This window comes from Pistacia vera, unplaced genomic scaffold (assembly GCF_008641045.1).
Source record: "Pistacia vera cultivar Batoury unplaced genomic scaffold, PisVer_v2 Contig168, whole genome shotgun sequence".
Classification (NCBI taxonomy): Eukaryota; Viridiplantae; Streptophyta; class Magnoliopsida; order Sapindales; family Anacardiaceae; genus Pistacia; species Pistacia vera.
Window position 1 is genome coordinate 9,864 of NW_022195769.1, and position 25,781 is coordinate 35,644.

General features: G+C 37.6%; 3 protein-coding genes across 3 annotated transcripts; 1 reads left to right on the plus strand and 2 right to left on the minus strand.

The window, feature by feature from the left end:
• Positions 1-10,298: 10,298 nt before the first annotated feature.
• On the minus strand, positions 10,299-11,572 carry LOC116125565 (glycosyltransferase BC10-like). Its single transcript, XM_031411267.1, has 2 exons — positions 11,037-11,572; positions 10,299-10,943 (listed from the first exon to the last, which is right to left on the minus strand). The coding sequence occupies exons 1-2, from the start codon at positions 11,550-11,552 to the stop codon at positions 10,299-10,301; spliced, it is 1,161 nt and encodes a 386-aa protein (XP_031267127.1). The 5' UTR covers positions 11,553-11,572.
• A 2,115-nt stretch (positions 11,573-13,687) lies between these two features.
• LOC116125542 lies at positions 13,688-18,281 on the plus strand. The gene is made up of 4 exons (XM_031411245.1): positions 13,688-14,016; positions 15,118-15,184; positions 15,266-15,461; positions 18,046-18,281. The coding sequence occupies exons 1-4, from the start codon at positions 13,876-13,878 to the stop codon at positions 18,086-18,088; spliced, it is 447 nt and encodes a 148-aa protein (XP_031267105.1). The 5' UTR covers positions 13,688-13,875; the 3' UTR covers positions 18,089-18,281.
• Positions 18,282-18,557: 276 nt separating this feature from the next.
• On the minus strand, positions 18,558-25,672 carry LOC116125560 (plastidic glucose transporter 4-like). The gene is made up of 14 exons (XM_031411262.1): positions 25,656-25,672; positions 25,251-25,536; positions 24,359-24,473; positions 24,041-24,108; positions 23,646-23,778; positions 23,452-23,551; positions 23,252-23,364; positions 21,952-22,045; positions 21,694-21,847; positions 20,942-21,088; positions 20,770-20,843; positions 19,717-19,805; positions 19,444-19,558; positions 18,558-19,034 (listed from the first exon to the last, which is right to left on the minus strand). Exons 2-14 carry the CDS (start codon positions 25,528-25,530, stop codon positions 18,852-18,854), a joined length of 1,665 nt encoding a protein of 554 aa, XP_031267122.1. The 5' UTR covers positions 25,531-25,536; positions 25,656-25,672; the 3' UTR covers positions 18,558-18,851.
• Positions 25,673-25,781: the final 109 nt, after the last annotated feature.

Here is a 25,781-nt window from a genome sequence, read left to right on the forward strand (position 1 = left end):
AAAGTAAAATCTTTACAAGGGAAAAATGAGTTCGGAATTACTGATAATATGGGCAGAGATATTCAGCATTCCAAGCTCGTGGTACTTTGGAACCGTTCTGCCTTTTGAGGTGATAAATCCTTGGCCTTATCACTTTGGTAATGCGGTATGAGCCTTCCCAATTCAACCCAAAACTCTTGCACTCAGTTCTTTTGTACTAAGAAAGACTTCCTTCAGGACAAGGTCGCCGACCTAAAGTCCCTTCTTCTAACTTTAGAGTCAAAGAACCTTTTTGCGCGTTGCTGATAAGCTGCTATTCTTAGCTGAGCCTTGCTGCGATGTTCTTCAACTAAATCCAGACTTGCGCGCAAAAGCGCTTCATTGTCTGCTTCGTTGAATAGGTCTCTCCAAAGTGAACTGGTTCCTACCTCCACAAGGATAATTACTTCGTAGCCATACGCTAGCGAGAAAAGGGTTTCTGAGGTAGAGGTTATCGGAGTTGTCTTGTATGCCCACAGAACTTTAGGAAGATCGTCGGGCTAATTTCCTTTGGCTGCGCCAAGTTTGGCCTTCAGAGTGTGCTTGATGGTCTTGTTGACAACTTCAACCTGACCGTTTGCTTGCGGTCTTGTGACCAAGGCAAATTTTTTATGGATACCCAGCTCATTGCAAAACTGTTTAAATTCTTTATTATCAAACTGCTTCCCATTATCAGAGATGAGGGTATGAAGAATCTCATAGCGGCACACAATGTACTTGAAGATGAAGTCCTTGAGCTTTTTGGCGGTGATTGCAGCCAATGGTTCTACTTCGACCCACTTAGTGAAATAGTCTACCGTGACCACCGCATACTTGACTCCTCCTTTACCAACTGGTATGGGTCCAATGAGATCGATTCCCTACATGGAAAATGACCAGGGGCTGGTCATGGTTATCAGCTGGTGGGAAGGAGCTCGCGGTATGTTCGCGAACCGTTGGCACTTGTCACACTTTTTAACAAAATTGTAGGTGTCTTCTTGGATCAAAGGTCAGTAATACCCTTGACAAACAACTTTGTTGACGAGGGATTGTGCGGCCATGTGATTACCACAGATCCCTTCATGTATCTCCCTCATGATATAGTATGCTTCCTCATTGGTTACACATTGGAGGAGAGGAGCGTTAAACCATCGCTTATACAGTTGGTCTCCCATAAGTGTGTAACGAGTAGCTCTAGTTCGCAGGGTTCTTGCCTCGATCTTGTTGGTGGGCAAGGTCCCGTCTCAGAGATACTGAATGATAAAGGTCATCCAAGAAACTAACTCGATCACAATCATGGCCTGTTCGGGCGAGCTGATACTGGGGGCTTCTATGAACCGAACAGGAATACTATTTGGCGCATTTTAGTCCAACGATGAGGCTATCTTTTCCAAGGCATCCGCCGCAGAATTACTATCTCTAGGAATCTATGTGATTGTGAAGTGTTTGAATGGCTCGAGGGCAACCTTAGCTCTCTTCAGATAGTCGATCATATTTTATTCCTTGGCTTGATATTCCTCCAAAAGTTGGTTGACAACTAGCATCGAGTCGCTGTGGACACTGATCACAGTTAATCCCATCTCTCTGGCCAACCGCAGTCTAGCGAGCAGAGCTTTATACTCAGTCTTATTATTGGTCGCTTTGAACCCAAAACGAAAAATGTCATGAATATGAGCCTCTTCGGGACTTAGGAGGAGAAAGCCTGCCCCGGCCTTTTTCCTGTTTGATGATCCATCGACGTATAGACTTCAGGTCGATAGATTTTGGATAGTTTCCTGGGTGACTTCACTAGTCTGTTGCTCGGATTCCTTTATCAGATGATATGAGAATTCTGAGATGAAATCGGCAATAGCCTGCCCTTTGATGGTTGCTTTTGGTCTGTATTGCAAATCGAATTGACTTAGTTCCATGGCCTACTTGAGAAATTTACCCGATGCCTTTGGCTTCTAGAGGACTTGTTTGAGCAAGTAATTGGTCATTACACGGATCGCGTAGGCGTAGAAATAAGGTCGCAACTTTCTGGAAATGATCAGTAGGGCATAAGCCAATCGCTCCATTTCCAGATATTGCATCTCGGCGTCCAGCAGACACTTGCTCGCGTAATATACTAGCCATTTAACCCTGTTCTCTTCTTGAACTAAAGCTGCACTGACTGCATACTGAGAGATGGATCGGTATCGGAGGAGAATTTCTTGCGGAAGAGGCTTGGACAAAAGAGGTGGCTTTCCTAGGTGCTCTAGAATGCCTGTTTGCACTCGAGAGTCCACTCAAACTTCTTATTGGCCCTGAGTATATTAAAGAATGGCAAGCAGTGATCTGTTGCCCTCGATATGAAGCGACTGAGTGCCGCTATTTGCCCATAGAGACTCTAAACCTGCTTTCGATTGGTCAGGCTTTTCATATTGAGGAGAGCTTGGATTTTCTCGGGGTTGATCTCTATTCCCCTCTGATTAACCATGTACCCTAGAAATTTTCCCGAGGAAACTCCGAATGAACATTTAAGGGTGTTAAGCTTCATTTAGTACTTTTGGAGGATGTCGAACATCTTAGCGAGATGTGCTATGTGGTCTGAAGCGACACGCGTCTTGACTAGCATGTCATCAACATAGATTTCCATCGACTTTCCAATCTGCTCGGAAAACATCTGGTTAACCAGTCGCTAGTAGGTTGCCCCAGCATTTTTTAGGCCGAAGGGCATAACCTTGTAACAATATAGCCCCTGACCTGTAACAAAGGAGGTATGCTCTTCGTCCGATGCATACATGGGAATCTGATTGTATCCCGAGTACGCATCTATAAAACTCAGTAGCTCGTGCTTGAAGGTAGCATCAAAGAGTTGATCAATCCTTGGTAGGGGAAAACTGTCTTTTGGACATGTTTTATTGAGGTCGATGAAGTCAACGCAAGTCTGCCATTTACCATTGGGCTTCTTTACCAGAACCAGGTTGGCAACCTAGCTCGGGTAGAGTGTTTCTCGGATGGATCCATTACGAAGGAGATTATCTACCTCAACTTTCAAGGCAGTATATCACTCTGGTTCCATCGCTCTTGTCTTCTGGCGGACTAGCCCGGCCTGACTATCGATGTTCAAGCATGGCAAATGACATTCGAGCTATTCCCGACCATGTCGGCATGCGTCCATGTGAACACGTTGATATTTTCTCTAAGGAAACTAGTCAAGTCATTGGCGAGCTGGGGGTTCAGATTGCTTCTAATCCTCAACACTCGGCTCGGCTCGGCTCACTCTGGTCGACTAACACTTCAGATAAATCCTCAACTGACTCACTAGAAGGGCATTCTTGGATACAAGGATCCATATTATCCTCGACTGGACTAGGCTATGGTTCGATCCGACTGATCGCCATTGCCTGTTTGGGAATGCCACGTAGAATGCCTTTTCCCCTGCACGCCATTTACACTGCCCTTACATAGTAGTTGCAAGACGCGTGCTGAGATCCACTCACTTCCCATATCCCCGTTGGGGTGAGAAACTTCATCTTGATATGGTAGATCAAGGTGACTACTTTGAAGTTTCTCAGTAGAGGTCATCCTAGGATGCCATTGAAAGCGGACGGGTAATCCACTACTAAGAACTCGGTGATCTTGGTCATCTCGTTGGTGTCACCCAACGTGACCGAAAGTAAGATTGTTCCTTTAGGGATCAGGTGATCCCCGATGAAACCATATAGAGGGATGGAGGCAGGCTTCAAGTCGGCCTCATCCAGTTTCATTCTTTTGAAAGCTTGCTAGAACAGGATGTTCACGGTGCTTCCGTTGTCCACAAACATTCTGTGGACGTCGCAATACCCTATTTGGGGCATGATGACGAGAGCATCGCAATGGGGATGATGCAATCGTACTGCGTCTTTCTCGGAGAAGGTGATTTCCTCCTCCCTATGAACCTTTGATGGTCACGGCGTCATGTTCATTACACTGATGGGGTCGTGATGGGCTGTGTAAGAATACCTTTCCTGGGCATCTCGCGAATTCCTTGCGGGATGCGGTCCCCCAAAAGATAATCCCTACGTTGTAGATACCCTTACGACCACGACGCTTTTTGCCCGGTTCCTCTTGATTCTTCTCCTGCACGGGAGTAGAGTCATCAATATACTCTTTAAGTGCCCTTGCTTGATGAGGTCTTCAATTGCTTGCTTGAGGGCTTGACACTCATCAGTGTGATGCTGATAATCCGTAAATTATACAGTTTTATTTGATCTTTTTGTCGGATTTCAGGTACTTTCTAGTGCATTTTTACCTGAATTGGTGCTTAATTCTTTACTTTTCGTGTTTCAAGTTAAAATGTACTTTTTGAGCGAATAAAGACAAAATTGGATAGTTTTGACTCAGAATTGAGTGGATTTCAGAAGATAGGAGAGTTCCGGAGCGGGACAACGCACGATGAAGCTTGTTTCCAAGGTAGAGAGCCAAAAATCGAAGAATCGAACGAAGAGGCAAGCAGAGTGGCAGTTCTGTAAATTTCAGAACTTTTGAAGGAGCTTCGCCCCGGCAAAGAAATTGTCTTCGCCGAGGCGAAGTTAGGCAGAGACGATTGGGAATTTTTCATTCTTTGCCGCGGCGACAGTCAAATTATTCAGTTTTGTAAACGCACAGTTTCGCGTGTGCGTGTTTTTGGCTGGGTTTTTGGACTAAGTATAAAAGGAAAAACTTTTTCTTTTGTAAGGGGTCTTCAGCTTTTTAGGTTTAGCCGTTTTTACACTTTTCTTAGAGTAAAGCTTGTAGTTTTTCGGATTGTTGAAGGGAAGATTCAGATTTTGGCTAGAAGATTCATCTTTTGGGAAGATCTCTTATCTTTTATCTCAGTTTCATTATGTTTAACTTGTTTATTTCTATTTTTCGTTTTTGCAGTATTAATTTAGCTATGAACTAATCTTCTATGGGTTAGGGTTTTGATTGTAGTTTGGATTTTATATGGGTTAATTACTTGATGGTTTTATTTCCACATGAATAAGTTTTGGTTGTGTGTTACTCTGATTTTTAAATGCTGAATGTGATGAACATGATGAGATTGAGAAATAATTCATGTTAGGCTTCTTGGGTCTTCACCATTATAGTATTGGATGCTAGAGATAGATTCAAGAATTAATGAAATCACTTTAGGATTCTTATGCTTAATGAATTTAGAATTATTAACTTTCAATTTGTTGGGTGCGGATTGTTAATAAGACTGAATAGGAAAACATAGCCCGAGAGGGTATGTTAACATATTAGTGAATCCGATTTACAACCATCGCGCATGAATGTGAAAATAGTGTAACTCTTAGGTTTAACCCATAAAAGTCCAAACGAAGTCAAAACCCTACCCGTTTTACTTGAATTGATATTCTGTGTTTCATTTTGCTTTCTTAGTTAAGATTTAATTCTTTGTTTAATTTCAGCTTTGTTTCCTTTTTCATTAAAATTTGCTCCCACCAATCCAAAGAATTCGATTACTTCAACTTGATAACATTAGGAAACTTAGTTATTTGCTACAGTCCTCTTGGGAACGATATCCTACCCATCACTTTATTACTTTTTGCGACTAGTATACTTGCTATTTTTGCATGTTGTAGTAAACGCGCATCAGATGCCCGTTATCCCGATGATCGTGACAGTACTTTTTACTGTTTCTAGCTGAGGAGGATTTTTCATGAGCTCAGGCTCCCCGAGTAGGGTGGCCTTTTCTTACTTATCAAGAATAGTCGAGACCGATGTATTTAGAGGGGTGTATTGACTCTTGTCGCGATCGCGACGAGGAACTGGAGCGTAAGATTTCTTGGGCCCATATCATACTTCTTCCCTTTCTGTTGATCTTCATTAGCCCACCTGCGATTGACCCTCCTATTTTTCACCCGACCAGGTGCACTGTCCAAATGACTAGGGTCGTGGTGGAAAGCGGAGGGATTTCTCCGTAAGGTTGTAGAAGCGACTGAAGGAAACATCGCCCTCAGATTGCAGCTCTTTCCATAGATCTGTCTGTGGACAAACTCCCACAATGATGAGAGTCCGAACAGAATCTTCAGGAGTGTGAGCTACTTTATAAAGTTCCATGTGGAACCTATCGATATAAGATTATAGGGATTCATCCCTCTCTTGCCTTATATTACTGAGGTAGCTCGGAGGCGTTGAGAACTTCCTATTCGCTTGGAAGTGTCTCAAGAATGTCAAGCTCATCTGAGGCCACGAGCTGAATAATCCTGTTGGGAGTGACCTGAACCATCGCTTGACATGCGAGGTAAGAGTTACTACCAAGCAACGACATTTTGCCAAGTCGAAAACTTTGTGGAGTTTCATCAGGTCATTGAACTCGTATAGATGATCCTGCGGATCAGAATTTCTATCGAAAGCTTGCATATCGGGCATTCTGAATCTTGATGGGAGAGGGGCGGCTAACACCGCTAGAGAAAATGGAGACGCTTCTACGACTTGCCCTTACTCATTTTGTTGAGCCTTTAGTTGATCCAGAGCTCGTTGCAGCTCCTCAATCTGAGGTAGCGGAGCTACCTGGGGATCACTTTCCGCAATATAGGTTCCACCCTCACGATTGTGGTTGAGGAAAGACCGTAGGTCGGATTCCTCCTCACCTCGGCTGGCAGTTCTGGGCAATCTCGACACACGCTGGCTAGAGTAGTGTGATGGCACTGCATGGTTCAAGGAACCTTCCCGACCTCCACGGTGGTATGAACCGACCCACGGACGGTGGGAACTTCCCGCATGATGATTGGAGTCATCATTTTAGCGATAATGGAAATCTCCTCGCCCTACATTTTTATGGGAGTGCTCGCGCGATGTAGCACGGGATAGCTCAGGTCGCTACATGTCGAGCCTTAAGGCCATGGGTATTGTACCCGGGGTGCAGTCGGTGTTCACTGGCCCCAAGGAGCCTCTAGGCCCACTGTGCGCCACTTGTTTTCCCTTTCTTTGACTGCAATGCGCGCAGCATGGGCTATTGCACTTTTCTGCATTTTCATGTGACCTGCAGGCATTTTTTGTGGTGGCACTGCCTCATTCGATTCGGGTGGCATGACCTGATCCAACCGGTCTAGCCTTTGGCTGACCGTTTGGAAAGTATTGTTGAACCTCTCCGGATAGCTCATGACGGCTAGGTCAAGCCATGAGCTTGAAGGGATATCCCTCATGGTATTTTGTGGGACTGAGGGCACCTTGGGAGAAGTGTCCTCTTGTACCTGAGGGATCTCTTCATCACCATGATTGGTTCGCTCAAATTCAAATCGGCGAGCCATTTGTTGTAGTGGCACCGATTAGTCAGAGATTCTCCTGATGAATAACAAGTACTAAATCAGGCCCCTCATTCTAACGCCAAACTGTTGATTTTGGATTTTGACACCAACTAATCGCACATGGGAAATGCTTAGCGAACTCAGAAGACACACGTGTATATGGGGGTATCGAATTGAGTAAAGGATGAAGAACAATGTTTAAAGTGGTTGGGATGCTTAAACAAGTGAATCCTATGTCCATTGATATTGTATTAATATATAAGATCAGGTCGCGTTCAGTGAGCTGATTTATAGTTTGGAGAATACAAGGGAGTACAAGTGAGAGAGAGAGAGAATATGCTATTCTAGAGTGAAATTAGCTAATCCCACAAACAGGAGAGGAGCCCTCTATTTATAGTGTGATGAATTAAGGTAATGATTACTAAATCTGTGAGTGAGTCAGATTGTCGTGCAAATCCTTCTTTGTGTCCTGTTGCTCACCTGCTCGAGTGATTTCCTCAACTTGTGCAATGATTAGACATGTGGGCCGTCTCCAGCCTTTCGCCAATCTGGCGCACACCTACTGCACTAGCAAGAGCATGCCGCTCACGTCAGCATGCGACATGGCTGCTTCTGAATGGTTGTGAAACCTTTTTAAGTTCTGACTACCTATGCTAAGAAGGCCCGACGTCAGCCCTACTTCTTCAAGCATAACATTGATCATCCATGTTCATGATGATACAAGAGACTAGTGTATTTGCTATACGTTGTTACAATTCTTGCTAGCACATTAAAACTTAGGCTCAAGCGCAGTGAAGACTGGCTGACAAGATGATTCCTCTATCCGTAATTTGGCATCCAGTGCGGTTGATTTCATGAACAGTGCTTACGATAAACAGTGCTTTGGCAACTCTCAACTTAAATTCCAATCAGTTGGAGGGAACATTGCCACAATCTTTGGCTAAGTGTAGCAGCTTGGAAGTTCTAGACGTCAGAAATAACAAGATTAATGATACATTTCCTCACTGATTAGCCACTCTTCCAAAACTGCAAGTTCTTATGTTGAGATCGAATAGTTTTCACGGTCCCATTCGCAATTTGAATACAAGATGTCCATTCCCAATGTTACGAATACTTTATCTTTCTCATAATAGATTCATTGGCAATTTGCCAACATCATATCTTAAAAATTTTAAAGCTATGATGAGCAGGGATAATAGCAGTGGGGCGGCGCAATATATGGGTTCACATGGTCAATATTATTCTACAGTTTTGACAGTGAAAGGAATTGATGTTGAAATGGTGAGAATCCTAACCATTTTAACGAATATTGATTTGTCAGTTCCAGGGACGAATACCAGATATTGTTGGAAAGCTTAATTCACTCAAATATCTCAATTTTTCTCACAATTCCTTAACCGGTCATATTTCATCATCATTTGGAAATTTGATGGAGCCTGAAGCTTTAGATCTCTCTTCCAACAAGCTCGTAGGAGAGACTCCTGGAGAATTGACAAATCTCACATTTCTTTCAATGTTAAATCTTTCGCACAACCAATTTGTGGGATCTATACCTAAAGGAAAGCAATTTGATACATTTCAAAATGATTCTTATTTAGGAAACTTGGGGTTGTGTGGATTACCCTTGTCAAAAAAAATGTGTCATGAATGAAGTGCCTAAACCAATTTTGGTCTCGAAAGAACACAATGTCAGGAACAGGTTTGACTGGAAAATCAGTTTGATGGAATATGGATGTGGATTGGAGCTCTGCTTGTCTATGGGATATATTGTATTCTCAACAGGAAAACCACAGTGGTTTGTAAGGATGGTTGAAAGAGACCAACCCAAGAAAGCTAGGAGGCCAAACAGAAAATATGGATACAGAAGATAAAGAAACTGGTAATTGAATTGCTTGCCTAAGTTAATTTGGTCAGTGCTCCAATCTTCTTTATATAGAACAAGTTCAAATGCATATATATTTTTTCCAACTAAGTTTGAGATATGATGGTACACACAACTTATATACTGAATTGTTAAACTCCCCTTTCTGTTCACCTTTCAGATTTTACTTGTCGAGCTGAAATTCGCATCTGTCCTGGGTCATAGGATCTGGCAATTCACCAACTAGTCATGTCAGTCATACATATAGCAATTCCTTTTCATTGATCCGCATTATGTGAATTGGAATTCAAGTCATGCAAGCAAAAGATGCTTAATCTGTGAAATATTTAGACTTTCATATATATTTTGTTATCCTATCAGAGATTGATTAATTAATGTTCAAAAAAAGGCTTTGATTAAGTTGAGTTTTTGTTTGTTTGTAGATTTTGAATTTTAATTTGAGACTAAATACCTTCATGGCCAGTCTTTTGAATGCTAAATGTGGAATAACAGTGACTGTATATATATTCATGAAATAAATCCGAGCGGTTCAGGTGGGCAATGAGTTAATTTAATGGCCGTCTTGAATCTCTTGAAATCAAAGCAAGTGGGAACTCGGTTGTAACTGTTAGCGTATATTTCCAAGCCACTTAATCTTCTTTTTTTCTAACGCCCCTAAACGAACGCCATTAACTATGGGGTCAAGTCTTTGTCGCAGAAGACCAAGACCTTCATCTTCCGACAATAACAAAAAGTCCTACTATCTTAAACCAAACTAAACGCATAACCCCTCTGAACTGTTAGTGTATATTTCCAAGCCAACTATAACACACTTTTTGTTTAAATAAATGGTAATACTACATTTACAACTCAATCTCACAAACTTTCTCTCACAACTTCGATGTGGTAGCTCGCAATTGTTTTCAGATTCCGTTTAATCAATTACGAGTTATCACGTCGAGATTGTGAGAAAAAATTTATGAGATTAGGTTGTGATATGACATGTGAGTGGGTGCTTTTAACTTTTGATTATAGTGTGCTTGTCAAATACGCATAAATCAATACTTCATTGTCATGACATCTCTAGTTAACATGAAGAAAAATAAAATTTTAATTAAATTATGAATTTATACAATATTAATTAACAGGTCAGACATTAAAATTTAATAATGAATAAGTATAATGTGCAACAAAATCGTATATTACGGATTAAAACCAAGTAACAATGGACCAACCCTCAACAAAGGCTCCAAAGCATTAGGCATGAACTTTCTTCCAAACAAAACACACACTAAAGTCGAATTACCATTATACTTACATTTTGATCTATACCTAATTCGATTCAAAAATTCATCAGTAATGTCACTCCACCCAAATTTGCCCGGATGAGGACCGCCCCTCGACCAATCGACCCAAGTAATACTTCGATTTGAATTCAATTCTGGGTAAAGTATATTCACCAATGTTGGAATGTAATGTTCATCCATGTAACAAGGCGGGCGACATAACTCTTGAAAGATAGGGTAATATTTGGTATCGGAAATAATGTGCATGGCTAGGTCACGGCGCACCTCAAACCATTGAGACCCTTTTCGCCAATTGGTGGTGTTTATATTGGGCCACATTTTGGGGTTGTATCGACCTCGGCCCGGCTTTCTTGGGTCATCAAATGAGCTCAAGAAACTTAGGTTTGAGTTAATGAGATAATCATAAATTGTTTTGAAGTTAAACAATGGAATGCAAGATTCAGAAAGTAAGACAAATCTTTGATTGGAGATGTCAAGGAGAGCATTTGCTAAGAGACGCCTTTCAGCATCAATCATTGTTGCAGTCCCCCAATAAACGGGCTGAAATCAGAATAAAAATAATGAGAAAACTAAAAATAAAATATCTCAGGATCAGTATGATAATCTTATCAAATTAACGAAAGAAAGAAAAACCTGGCTGGGAATTCTTCTGCCGTAAAAGACAGAACTTTCAGGCAAATCTTCAACGAAAGAAGGATGTGAGTGAACATAAATGGAGTAAAAAGCTTCATGGCCTTCGAAGAACTTCTCCCACAATAGAGCCAATGGAAGAGGCCCTTTCGTCAAGAACATGAAGGCAACTTTCGGGACAAACTTGTAAGAAGCGTTTTGACTTATTGACGCCATTGATAAAGCTCTCTTAAACAACTCGTCATCACTCATATTGTGCGTGATGGTCAATCTTTGTTCTTGGTGCAAAATTGAGGAGTCTCTAGTAAGGTTAGATAATATTGGTGCAGCGGCAGGGGAAAAAAGAAATCTAGGTTGAATGGTGAAAGAGAAGTTGAAGAGATATAAACTGATGATGAGTCCAAGAGATAAACCGATAACAAAGAACATAAAACGAACGAAATGGGTAAACTGCAAATGGGAAATTACAAACTTTGAAAGGGGTTCGAATAGATTTGGCTCATTGCCCATTTTTGACATTAATGGGTGAGATGAAGGAGAAGGGGAGATAGATAATTATATGAGTTTAAATTGACAACGAATAAGCCATAGCTAGTTGATAATAGTTGGAATACGTGAGCTAGTACCGTGTGTTTTATTGCAAAGACTGAAAAGTATACTATAAAGTATAAAATTTTAATATATTATTAACTAAATTTGGTACAAAACTACTTAAAAGGACGTATTGAAGTATATTTTATTACGTTTAAATCTTAAGTACTGTAGACTTTAAGAATTCAAAGAGATGAGCATTAAGCAAATAATATTAGAGACAATCCCCGGGTAATGATTGGGGGGGATCATTGGGATTTGTATTCAGTCGATAATTTCAAAATCTTGAAAAATTAGTTGAAATACGTACAAACTGATCCATATATCTCTAGTGATTATATTTATATAAAAAGAAGGATTAGGAAGAGAATATTATTAGACAAAAACACAAGGACTAGTGAGAGAATATTTAGGCAAGTTCCCACAATTGTACTCATTTTTGCATGTGGGTTTGGCTTCTAAATTGTTGTTTTGCCATCAATTAAAGAAACCCTAGTTGATTTAGTCAAAACCAATTGAAGAAAAAGTTGGAACTCAGAGCATGCATGGAGTAATGCAATATTGACTCAATCAATTAATTAATTGGTTCGTGTTTTAAGCTAAGTAAAGACAGCGCATTTTGGTTCTGTACTAATTGGGACGATAATTATGCCGAAAGTAAGGTAAGTTAACTAATCAATTTGTATTTAATTAATTGTCCTAATATAAACCTTAGTGCTTGACGAGTGAAACTAATTGATTAGGCATTGACAATGTCAAAAGCTTTAAGTCAACCATTTTAAAGTAAATAAGAAAAAATTAATTGTAGGTAAGGTAGCCACTACTCTAGCCATTAATTTGGTTCTTATGAGTTGGAACTTATAGTTGGAGAATGTGCTGGTCAAATTAAACTCAATCTTTAGGATTAAGAATTCAAGATATTGAATTTCCTGTTCATATTAATCATTTGCGTATGGTATAAGTTATACCTGTGCTTAACTGGGTTCGGTAGGAACTGAAGTGAGAATTTGACTATTTAATCATAATTAAAGAATCATAATTATGCTGTATAACTCAGATATATTTCTTTAATGAAAGAAAAATAAATAAATAAATGAAGATAACCTTTTAATTTGACAGCTAAGATTTGGCCGTCATCAACGGTCATATCTCTAGCCATAAATATAACTGAAAAAGGCAAGATTAGTGTACGATCGGTTAGATCCAATCGGTCGTGAGTTGTTCCGACACCGACAGTGACTATTGACAAGTGATAGTGGCTTGGGTAGGTAAATGTGTTTTTGTTAATTTTAAAACTTTTATTAAGAAAAGTAATTGTCAATGTTTTGAATTGAATAGAATATGATTAGATTTTGAAGAATATTAAAACAAACATATTTTTCATTTTTTAGGATAGGATAATGTTAGACTAGCTAAACAAACACAACCTACATAATTGTATCCTAATTTCTTAATTTTTTTTTTTTTTTTTTAAGACCGAGGTGTCAAGATCAACTTGTGCATATTTCAACTAATTTTTTAAAACCTTCAAACTATCGGTCGGGTAAGAACTCCAATGGTCACTCATATTAGGGGTCATGGGGACTCAAACTTGAAAGACCATATTAGATCCTCATCTTGCTTTTTTAGTCATGCAGACTCGAACTCGAAAAATCATGTTAGATCATTTTTTTGCTCTTTTATCATCAAAGAGAGTCGAACTTAGAAAACCATGTTAAATCCTTTTTACTCTATTTACCATCAAGTCATTGTTAATTTCTCGATTATTCTACATGTTGAATGGAAGGTTGACAAAAGTATCAATAAGAAAATTTTGTTTTGAAATTATGAAAAGGTGTTTGTGAATATAATTCTTAAAAAATGTAATAATAAGTATATTTAGAAAATGGGTGTTACAGTCGAGAGTATTTTTTGGATACAAAACCCCCCCCACCAAATTGATAATTTATTAACATTTTTCATATATTTTAAGGTTTGATTTAATAAGAATTCCAAAAAATTTTAATAGAAATATTAGAAATTTTGAGGTCCGTTTATATATAATGGGAGATTATATATATATTATTTACCTAAATTGTGAGGTCCGTTTATATATATTATTTACCTAAATTTTCCGTATAATGATCTCATCCGAAACGCACCATTTCGCTAACGCAGGGTTTTACTGCCGTCTGCGTCCTTAATTTAGTGGGAAAATCCTGGACGAAACGCAGCGTTTAGGTTTCGCTCTGTAACGATCCTTTCCCAGAAGATGAAGAAGGGAGAAGATGAAGAGGAGGTGATGGACAAGGAAGAAGATGAAAGAAGAGAAGCGGCGATACGATCAATCCAATCTTTACAGCCCAATTTCAAGCCCAAAGGTCTCACCAAAGAACAGCTCTCCAAGTTCCAAGTAATTTCTTCTATTTATTACCTCTCCTATCGCTCTGTATACCACTTGTATTTGTGTATGTAGTTTTGTCTTTTTCTTCAAATTCTTGAGTGTTTATTGCAAATTACGGGAACCCACTTGATGATCATTGATGAATTTTGTTAATGTGTTTGAGAGAGACCCTATAAGCAATGCAATAGCTTAGTGATATTTTATTTTTATAATTTAATTGTTAGAAGCTAGTTCCTGGTTGGTATTTGTACATTCCACTTACAAGTTTATGTTTTTGAACTGATAAAGTCTGTTATTATATGATTGCATATTGAATCTGTCATATATATGAGAGATTTTTTTTTTTCTTTTTTTTTTTTCCGTGGTGGAAATTATTTTGTGAGGTTTAAAGGTACAAGCACAAAGGGCTTAGGAGTTGTTTCAATGAAATTGCGCGAGATAGGAATAGGGTCACAAGATATGGCTGTAGATTCTCTTTTATGTGTGGAATGTAAAATTATAGGAAGAGCCCGAAACAACCTAGAGCCTAATTCTTATTGCTTAGCATTGTGGATTTTGCATTTATGCAGGACTCTCTCCAACTTGGTTTTCAGATTTTTAATGATGAACCAGCCTGAAAGAGGTTGGTGGGACTTCTCTTTTGGCATTTGTGTAATTGGGATTTAGAGTGACAGGTTAACTTCGCTTTGGGCTATTGCTCCTTTTGAAGTATTAGATTGTTGCAATTAATTGCAAGTGATTGTACTTCAATTAGAATGGAGTCCAGCTGGATTCTTGGATGCTATAATATAAGACTTGCTGCGGAAAAACGACTAGTTAAACTAAAACCAGTTGAACTTTAGATGTTGTAAGGTCGTGGCATGGGAGTTTGAGATGTGAATGAGGTTTGAAAAATAGAATGTTACTGAATGATTCTTTTTATTTGTTAGTGATTTGTAATTGTTCACTGCTGTACATGTTTCCATGCTGAAAACTTTCATAAAATTTTCTTATGTTATTTGTGATATTGCTAAATGTTCACTTCTCGGGCTTTCTTGAACATCCTTTTCATTTTTCTTTCTTGCATCTATGTAACTGCTTCTAAAATATTTGAACTACCATAAATGCCAGGAGCTGCACAGGAGGCGCTTACAAGTAAAATCAAAATCAAAATCAAAGTTTCATCAGAAATCAAAAGGTACCTTTTTGTCTTTTTATAATCATGGTTTTTATTTTTCATATGGGGGATATATGGGTCACCTATCTAAAATCATTGTAGGAACGGCATATGGGACCAGCAAATCTCATGGGAAAGACCTTGATTCCAAGGATCATGTTGATACAGTTTCAAGTAATACAATTGAATATTCAAATGTTCCAAACTTGAAAAGCAATGGGAACAACAATTCCACTTTACATCAAGACAATGTAGCAGCAGACTCTGCTACAAAGAAGCGCCAAAAACTCTTTTGGGGGTATGATCTCTATTTAGCTAGTTGCTCATTATTTTTTTTATTTTTTATTTTTGCATACAAATTAGAAATACATAATTCGTGTTAATTTCTTCGTTGGTAGTTGGAATTCTTAGATCTGATTTGCTTGTCTATAATACTCCTATGCATATATGCAAATATAGAGTCAGATGAGAAATTCGGTTGTCCTGAGTTCACTGTTTCCTTTTAATGCTGTAAATGCATTGAATCTGTAAGACGCGAGAGTAAAATGTAATGAGTAGAGTGTAAATCTTTCACCATGACATACACCTACATCTCTCTCCCCCTCCATATCTGAATTTATGTCTCACATTAAGTGGGTGACACATGTAGTAGTCTTCCTGGCAGTGTTTCCTATCCCTACCAACCTGCACTTTACATGTTTTCTCATGTTTCAGTGCATGTAGAGGGATCATTTGGAGATTTTGAGTGTGTGAGAGGGTTAAGGTTTCTGAAGTTAGTTGTCTTTCTAATCTTCATTTCGCCTACTTTTGTTGACCATTATCACCCAATAAACATTTGTTATTAGTTGAACCATTTAAGTAGTTGATGCATGTTCAGAAACAATTTGGAGGTATGCATAAAAGAGCTGAAAGAGGTGTGAATAAATGATGAACCAAAAAAAGATAAGTTTGGGGGTTGAAAGAGGGCAAGAGGAAGGGGCAATGGACCCTAATGATGTTATGAATTTGTTTTTGAAAAGAAAAAAAACTGTTTATAGTTTGTTCATTATGCTTGTTTCAACTTATGCATTCCCGTTACAAAAATAAGAATTTTGCTTAAGGAAACCGAGTTCTCTTACTTTGTTATCCTATCCTTTTCTTTGGAGTCCATTGCCCGAGTCTAACGATACAAGCCAACAAAGACTTTTTGATCCTTAGTAATGTCTAGTCCACATTAGTGGAGAGTAGTTCGATACTTAGGCTTATGGAGTTTGCCACGATTTGATAAACTTTACATTTATGCATAAAATAATCCGGGAAGTCGGAAGATGGATTGAAGTGGGGATTACTCACTCAGGGGGATGATAGAGAAAGATAGTCAATTCAATTATGACTTCTTGGAGTGTTAAGTATTTTCCCGTAATACTATTTCAACAATTTTTGAGACTTGCATTGTCAATTAATTCTAGGCAACTTCTTGTTATTTCATAGTTTTTCTCTTTTGTCATTTTGATCGCAAAAAGTAATATAATGATGAAGTAGAGTATCGTTCCCATGAGGATTGCATGATAATTATTGAGTTTCCTAATTCTATTGCTAATTGAAGAACACAAATTCAATTCAAGGCAAGAGAGATTAGGGTTTCGACTTCACTAGGATATTTTAATTTAATCTACAATTTTTATTGCTTTTAAATTCACATGCAAGGATTATAAATCAAATTCTCTAAATTGTAGAATATATATTCTCAGGCTATATTCTCCTACTTATCCTTATTAAGTTTCCGCACCCAACAAAATGAAGATTAATAGTTCAAAGTCTATTAAGCTAAGTGAAATCCTATAAAAATTTCATAAATCGCTAAATTTATCTCTAGCGTTCGCTTAATCCACGATGTTCACCCTAAAAAGCTAACACATGAATCACTTCTCAGTCTCATGATGCTCAACATTCAATTGAATCAAAAACCCAACATCCAATTGCATTAAGTACAAGAATAAACACATAATTCAAGCAATAGAACTCAAAATCAACACAAATTTATAGACTAAACCATGTAATCCAAGTTACATCAAAACCCTAACCCAAAAGTGAGTGAGTTCATGCTCAAAATAAAGAAAAACATTACATAAACTGTAAATATAGAGTTCAACATGTTAGAAATTAAAAGAGAAACAAAATCTTTCCTAATTTGGAGACCTAAACTCTTCAAATCCCTTTTTCCTCTTCCCTTTGCCTAAATGTTGACCTCCTCATATGGGCTAAGTTTTCTTTTTATAGTGCCCACTAACCCTGTGACTTAAGACTAAAACGAGAAAATGCACCGTTTTTTAAAAACAAAATTTTCCAGAATTCACCGCGGCGAACTGTGAAAACACATTTAAACCCGAGAGTTTTTTGTCGCAGCAAAAATGCTTTTTGCCAGGGTGAAACTCTGTCTTCGTTTTTTTGAATTTATAGAACTGCCCTTGCATGCTCCAACGCTTGAATATTCGATTTTCTCTTTCCTTCTCGTTACGCTAAGCTTCAAGGGTCCTTCCAATCAACCTCCGAACATCTCTAAACTCTGAAAACTCTCGAATTTGAATCAATTGACCCCGTTTTTGCTTCGTTTCAATCCGGAAATGCGTTTTAGACCTGAAACATGAAATGAACGAATTAAGTAGCAATTCAAGTCTACATTCAAAGGGAAATATCCGATAATCTTACCAAATAAACAAGAAAAACAGTATAATCCACAAATTATTAGTAGTGTAAATGATCTTTTCTATTTTAACACTTATTCTAAGATTTGTCCCAAAATTGTTCGATTGAAGCTTCCAGTTTATGTTGCTTCATGGATCACTGTTCTTTCAGTTTTTTTATATGACCTTAACTCTTTTCTTTTTTGTTATTGTTGATAGGCTTGACACCAAGGAAAGGTGGGAAAGGAAAGCCAACATGTAGGTATTACCAGATCAATGAAAATGCAGCTTCCCTTATTGGCGCTCTGGACACTCTTATGGTTTTCCAATTTTGAAGCTAGTAATATAGTTGATTGAATGTTTTGAGGGAATGCTTGATACCTGGTGTATATATTGAAGCTGTGTTGTATGAAACAATTGAAATAGAAGAAGACAAGGAAACATATGAATATAATACCTCCATCTCGGCAGCAAATTGTCATATGACCATTTCGCAAAACATTCAAGTTCCGGCACCATTCTGCTGTTTAGTAATAGATGCATTTCAGTACAACTGATAAATTAAAATTACTATTAACATGTTTTGCTTATAGAAAATAAAATTGGACGAAAATGCGCTGACGCAAACTGAAACGAGCTGAAAATTTAAATTTTTTATTGGTTATATTTTATCCTCAATCGTTTAGCTGGATTATTTTCGGCTATTTTATCATTATTGGAAAACCACGAAGGAACAAAAATCTCAGCTGTATACATCACTCAACTCCAAAGACCCTTCAGCAGCGCTTCATGTCTGGGATTTCAAACAGAAACATACACATCACTGAGAATCTAGTTACATTTGATCTTAAACATATACGCAGAACAGAGCAAAACGATGCTCAAACAAACAAGTCGATCCATTACCAAGTCTGAGCAGAATAAGGGGAAGCTCTACAGAAGAAAACAAGGCTACTGATTTTAAGGTCAGTACTTGTGAGCCTGAGTGAGATTATTACCATGTGCAACTTCTAAGATTACCAGAATCAAATTACTGGATTAAGAGCACGCTCTATCTCCTCCAAAGACCGCCCCTTTGTTTCTACAACATTACCAGATATGTACATGACAGCAAGAAGACAGAAGGTTGAAAATCCCAAATAGACGGAGCTGATACCGAACTTGTTCACAACACTTAAGAAATACAGGCCAATGACAAAGTTGGAGATCTGTCACCAAAGAAAACCAGGTGTAAGAGAAAGTAAATACATGGAAGACTACTATATAAGAATTTAATACAGCCTAATCGATGGTTAAACAAAATGACAGAGACACCAAATCTTTCTTCTTTCAATTTCTTCCACACACGGCAGACTATGATTTCATGAATCAAATATATATATGGATGTAAATCTGACCACGAAAAGCCATTATGAAAGGGGTGAGAAGTTGCAGTTTGCAGTTGGCATCTGCCAATTGCAAGTCAATTGATTATCTTATCAAATATCATCTTTCGCATCTTTTTAGCATGGTTAATAAAGTCATTAGTTACAGGGAAAATAGATTCATTCAAAAGAGAATTTAATCATCTTCAATAGCTAGAAATCCACAAACTCTAGTCCCTCATTTAAGACTTACCCAATGCATGCCTAATGACAAAGCAACTGCTTTTGCCCTGATTCTTGAGGCAAAGATCTCTGGCAGGAGAAGAGCAGGCACAGGACCAGCACCAAGTGAAAAGGACAAGACATAGCTGCATTAATGGAATGAAAGTCATCATTAGATTTCATGGGCAAGATTAGCAAAAGGAAGTGGAAGTGAGCATATCAAGAACAAGGCTAAGGTCTCAAAGGAATACAGCTCCTGGAGCAGGAAGAGGGAAAATTACTAATAAGGACAGTGTAAACTTACAGGACAGTCCCAAGGACAGCAAGGGTGCCAGAATACGGTGCCAGCACTTTCCATGTGAAGGACAAGGAAAGCAGCAACATTGAAGCAGCCTGAAGTGAGAGCCAAGGGAGAGAGCACAAAAAGAAATTTTGTAAGTTAATAGATAATAAATATTTTTAATAAATAAATAATGAGCATAGCATTATTGTAATGAAAGAACATCCAAAACTGATGTATACCATATCCTCTTCAATGTTATTACATTTTCTGACATGCTAACTAAAAGAAAGAAAATAACATAGATTTACAGTATTATTAAATGTTAGCCATACTGCCCATTCAAAATAAATACTATGACAACTCTCACTTTATCATCATCGACTAACTAAATCTTAAATTTCAATTCAAGCATGAAGAGTAGTCATAGCTGAGTTAGAATATTTTGCAAATATGATCCCCTATCCAGAATCCGTGAAACAAATGAAGTATTAGTATGCATATGGGGAAGAATAAAGTCAAACTTCATAACATGTTTTCCATGCAAGTAAAAGTTATCCTAAAAAACTTTCTGAGGACTAACATTTGAGAGATTCATACACCACTACTTCAAAGAAAGAAACCGATAGAATGAGAGAAACCTGATTTTGCCTGACAAGCACATAATTAACAAGAAATCCATATTGAATCTTGGGAGTGAATTCATATTGCGGAATGTGCATATTTAATTGCTAATATACATTTTGGGAGTGGATATATGCAAGTTCTAAAAACTGAAACCTTGTTAAAAAACCTCAGATCTAGATTGGTAAGCATTTTCTACTTCAAAAGTGTATATATAAATACAGATTTGATCTTCAACCATATTTTATCACATTCAAAATAAGCCATAATCTACATGAAGATAGAAAACTTAGACCTTATGAATAGATTTCCCCTAGTGACACAGGGGAAAGTATATTAAAAATATTTTGTGCTATATTGTTGATTATAGTATAAATTATCAGTACATTATATATATATATATATATATTCTTGCCTACGGGGAATAAACAGCTAGGTAGTAAACAACTCTACCATTCCACCAAAGCTGATCAACAGAAGACTTTTCCTTCCCTGTCTGTCCATCAAAGAGGATGCAATAGCAGTTCCTGCAAGAGCACATGTGAGCCATACTTAATAGTGTAAGCAAACTTTCAAAATAGAAAAAATCCCAAATTGTCCGAAATAACTGTAACAAATCACTAACCAAAGACATTTGATGCACCAACAAGAGCACTCGCTGCAACATCAGATGCGATTCCAGCAGCACGGAACACAGAAGTAGAATAATACACCACGGCATTAATCCCAGCCAATTGTTGGAACAAGAAAAGTGATGCACCAACACTCACAACTGCAGCAAGACATATGTTAGGAAATGGAAGAAAACTTTTGCCTTGTTATATCAGAAAGTATCAGTCACCACAAACATGAAAAAATAGGAATCAGAAAAGGCATCAAGGCATAGAAAGTTATAATATTATAGGTTCAAATATGTTTTAGTCATATCTGACTTAAGCACTATTCCTGTTAAGGTTAACTCACTGGTACCACTAAGTAATAAGAGCTCTATTGTTTCAGTTAACATCCGTGAATCACCTAATTGCTAATGCTTTATGAGGTCAGGGGGCTGTTGGGACTTGACCTCACAGTTCAAAAAGTCCATCCACCTGATGTGAAAGATCCAGTGTTTATAGATGTCATTCATGCAATTGTTACCATTATGAGGTACATCCATGAGAACAAAACATTAGGTTAGACTTTATTCCTTCAAACAGATCAATATTCAAATAAGACCAGATTCTGTGAAACAATCGAGCCACACAAACTGATGGCACATCAAGTGGTGGAGCTTGCAGCAGGGTACAAATGCAAAGCCTAACCACAATGCCTAAGAAGATCCATATTTGACATCCAAAATCAAAACAACAAGCTCTGTTCAACGAGTTTCAGGTATACCTTTCCAATAGCGACTGCTAAATAAATCAAACCATCCCGCCTCTGGCTCAGCAGATCCTTGACCTGCTGTTGTTAGATCGTGCATAACTTCACCAACTCTTTCCTTCCCATATAGTGTCTTTATAGCTTTTTCAGCTTCCGAAATCTTTCCTTGCTGCAAAATAGATGCCCTAAGTTGATAGATATTTAAAGCTGAAGAGAAATACATTGGCAATGTAAATAGAATATATTATTCTGTGAGACAGGCTGCAAGAAAACCTGAAAAAGCCACCGGGGGCTTTCTGGAGAAAATGCCATTCCTAGTGCCAATAAAATAGATGGTACAGCTGCAATACCAAACATTGTCCTCCACCTATAAATACATAAAGAGAACATAAGAAGATAAACATAGTAAAGAATTAAATTGAAGCAGAGGAGAATTTAGAAGAAAACAATTGATTTAAATGACTAATGAATAAACTCCAAACCAAAATATTCTTGGTCAATATGATATTCAAATCCTAAATCGAACATTGAAAATTTTTAATTTCTGCAAAGCTTCAACAATCTAGCAACACATTACAATTCTTTGCAGAAAAAAAGAACACGCAGCTAAATCAGATTTTTTTCACAAAATTTCAAATTTTTTTCTATAAACAAAATTTTGACTAAAGATGGCTGAAATTTTTTCCCTCAACAATATTTACAAGAGCAAATTCATATAAGAATTATATACAAACTCAGATGTATTTATTTAAAAAATGACAATACACATCTAGAAATGGCTGGTAAAAATATTATGCACAAGTTCAAAAAATTTCCATCTAAATCGCCACACCAAGAGGTGGTACTTTTAGTGTATCTTGTTACACTGTACCCACAATCTAATCCACAAATTCGTCAGAGGAATTTTTGCAGCACAATAGTCAATTATCCTTATAAAGGAAACAGGTTTATTGGCCTATTCTGAGGAAAAGAAATCATGCTGAACATCTCTAACAAGTCAAACCATATAGGATCTCTAACTACAAATACTAAATTGTAAATCCAATCACTCTTATTTTCCAAGAAGCAAATTTTAAAACTGTTGTTTTCCCGGTGCTCAAATGATGAATAACATGTAGAACATCAATTTATTTGACCAAGGAAAGTTTTTCAGAGATCAGATTTTGATATGGAACCAATTTAAAACTGAAATTTGTTTGACATATTCACTATTTTTAAAACCTCCGAAGCAGAATGACATGCCCATCCCAAAATTCTAAATAGGCATTAGAACTTATCCAGGAGATGAAAAGATGGTCCGACACTGTATAATATAATTATGTTCACTAAAATGCTATTGTGATTTGATTCACCTGATTCAAAATAGCAATACAATGACCTGCCCTGAAGTTAGATAAAAAATCGAGCAGACGCAGTTGGTTTCTTTAAAACCATCAAGGAAGGTTCCAAACAAATTCCAGGGGATGATTATAAATATTCCATGGATTTCATGAACCACTAAAAAGTCAGCCTGATTTTAACTTCAAGGAGGTCAATAATGTTTACCAAAGGCAAAGAATGGAAGGAGAATTACCATATAGGGTTTCCAGCTAGAGGTAATCCAGCCACCAAAGCTGCAAGAATCCCAATACAGATAAAAAGTTGGTTTACAGATCCAAGGGCACCGCGAATTTCAGTTGGTGAGATCTAAGCAATAAAGATACTGTTAGGATGTTCTTCTTCCCAAAAATTATACAGTATACAATATACAATATACACATAAACATATATTACCTCAGATATGTAAAGTGGTACGATGGCAGACGAGATGCCAATTCCAATGCCAGCAAGTAAGCGACCAATTATCATAGTCTGTACGCTCTGGGCCATAGCACTGATAACATTTGACAATTTGAAGCATCAGTCTCCAGAAATTATTTATTTTGGGGGCTCAATACTACCAAGTGAATGAACGAAAAAGGACACACCATAAAATTGCTCCAATTGCAAGAGGGATTGCATCTAATTGAAAAGTCTTTGTTCTGCCAAACTTGTCAGCCAATGCTCCTCCAGTGAAAGAACCAACAGTGGCACCAGCAAGTAGTGTGCTGACAATCCATCCTACTCAAAATAATATAAGCCAGCTAATCATTAGTTTGTATAAAACAATCTTAAAATTTGAAAGAAAGGAAAAACAAAACAAAAAAAAAAGAGAAGGGGGGTGTTGATTTACAGAGATTATATGTAGCAAGTATAAAGTAACAATTTGATTATAGCTTGAAACTACCAGAATTCATTTTGAATACTCTTTTTTCCATTTTCATTTTCATTATACAAATCTACTTCCATTGGGACATTTAGTTAAGCAATTTATGGCACTTGCCTTGTAAGACAGTGTTCTCAGCAATACCAAGATCCTTGGCAAGGTATTCAAGGGCGCCATTTACAACCCTGAAGTAATAAAAAATATCAGTGAACCAGTAAAATACACGGCACATGAACAAGTTCAATGATATACTACTAGTCTACTATAACTATGAATACTTGCCTCATAACTCCACAACTAAAATTCAAAATGTAACCAAAACGGATCATACAGCCACACTGAATAAATAGTATGGTAAGGATTCGAAGTTATTAAATTATAACTCCATAACAAAAGAAAAAAAGAACGCCATTTCCGAGTTAAACAAAGCCATACCCCAGATGGTAACCAAATAAAATAGCTCCCAGACAAGCAACCCCAACAAAAGGCAAGACTACTCCAGAAGATTTCTCCTGATGCTTGATAGGAGTAACTTCTTCAATGTCTCCATCTGTAATCCATTTTCATAGGCTACTCATCAAATATAGAAATTGAATAAATATAATACAAGTACTATTGTTCACGATTAAATTTGAAGACTTCTTCATATTAAGGATGACATTCAATCATTTAAAGAACTACATTCTGAAAGATCTGGCATCACATGCATACAATGTTGATACATCCAAATATAAAAATAGTGTGAGCATATTATGTCTATTGCCTTAAAGTATGAATGTTGATAACTAGGACCAGTAAATGAAATCTACACAAAGTTATCAACCGTTAAACATCTAACCTAAAAGGTGATATGAAATAACTCAAATATCTTTTAAGTTACCAAAACAAACAACTCAACAACATAAGTCTAACTCCCACAAATAACAAAAATATTCTCAAACTGTACGGAAATTAAAGGCACGATTGAATGTTTATGAGCATTATCACCTTTCCTTCATCAGCCTTTTAACTCAAATTTCATAAGTTTTTTCAAAAACCATATGGCTCGTAGCCTGTAGGTCATTGGCTCAATAAACCCCTCTCCCCAATAAACAAGGCATAAAAACACTTCTTGCACCGACATCAATAGACAATGGACAAGAACTTAAACAATCAGCTAAAACTTATCATACAAAATGCAAATAAGTAAACAACACCGAATTAGCCACCACTGATTCCAAATGATAACCACACACCGTGTGAACCAATTCCTAACGCAAAGACATCAATTAAATACGCAGAACAGAGAATCTATCAATTGAACGAAACGATTGAGAATCAAACGAACCAGTAGCCTGCGTTCTGACTGATCGTGACTTAGCCGTTGACCTGAACAGACTTTCAACACCAAATCTCGCACGCGTGAGCTCAGCTCCCATAGTAGCCGCGTCGAGACGCAATCCACAGCAAGCGGTCCCACTTCTCATGCAAATACTATTATTCTTATCAATACGACCATTCAAAGCTAAGTTTCCGCCCTTAAAGTCACCAAAACAAGCAGAAACTCTCCTCCGGTTTCGCGCCTCAAAACCTACACTCGGTTTGACAGCGTACGTGGACGCTTGCATTGTCGTCTGATCCAAGAAATTCAAATAACATACCATAAAAGTCAAAATAAGTACAAAAAAAGGAAAGAATTAATTACAAATAATAGTATTGACAGAAAAAAAGAAACAGAAAGTAAATAAGCTACCGTTTAGTCTCTGATTCAAATTGAAACCTGCGATCAGAAGATTTGCTTCAAAACGAACAGAAATGAGATTGCTGTGTATATTTGAGAGACGAGCTTGGGAAGTTCCGTTGGGAGAGTGAAGAGTGT

Excerpts from the sequence above, each read along its gene's own strand:
- LOC116125565 (XM_031411267.1), bottom strand. The coding sequence starts at position 11,552 with ATGTCAAAAATGGGCAATGAGCCAAATCTATTCGAACCCCTTTCAAAG. Across the intron at positions 10,944-11,036 it reads GCAGAAGAATTCCCAGCCAG|CCCGTTTATTGGGGGACTGC; the intron begins GTTTTTCTTTCT and ends TTCTGATTTCAG.
- LOC116125542 (XM_031411245.1), top strand. The coding sequence starts at position 13,876 with ATGAAGAAGGGAGAAGATGAAGAGGAGGTGATGGACAAGGAAGAAGAT. Across the intron at positions 15,185-15,265 it reads GTTTCATCAGAAATCAAAAG|GAACGGCATATGGGACCAGC; the intron begins GTACCTTTTTGT and ends AAATCATTGTAG. Across the intron at positions 15,462-18,045 it reads CGCCAAAAACTCTTTTGGGG|GCTTGACACCAAGGAAAGGT; the intron begins GTATGATCTCTA and ends TATTGTTGATAG.
- LOC116125560 (XM_031411262.1), bottom strand. The coding sequence starts at position 25,530 with ATGCAAGCGTCCACGTACGCTGTCAAACCGAGTGTAGGTTTTGAGGCG. Across the intron at positions 20,844-20,941 it reads TGGTGCATCAAATGTCTTTG|GAACTGCTATTGCATCCTCT; the intron begins GTTAGTGATTTG and ends GTGCTCTTGCAG. Across the intron at positions 19,559-19,716 it reads GCTGTCCTTGGGACTGTCCT|CTATGTCTTGTCCTTTTCAC; the intron begins GTAAGTTTACAC and ends CCATTAATGCAG.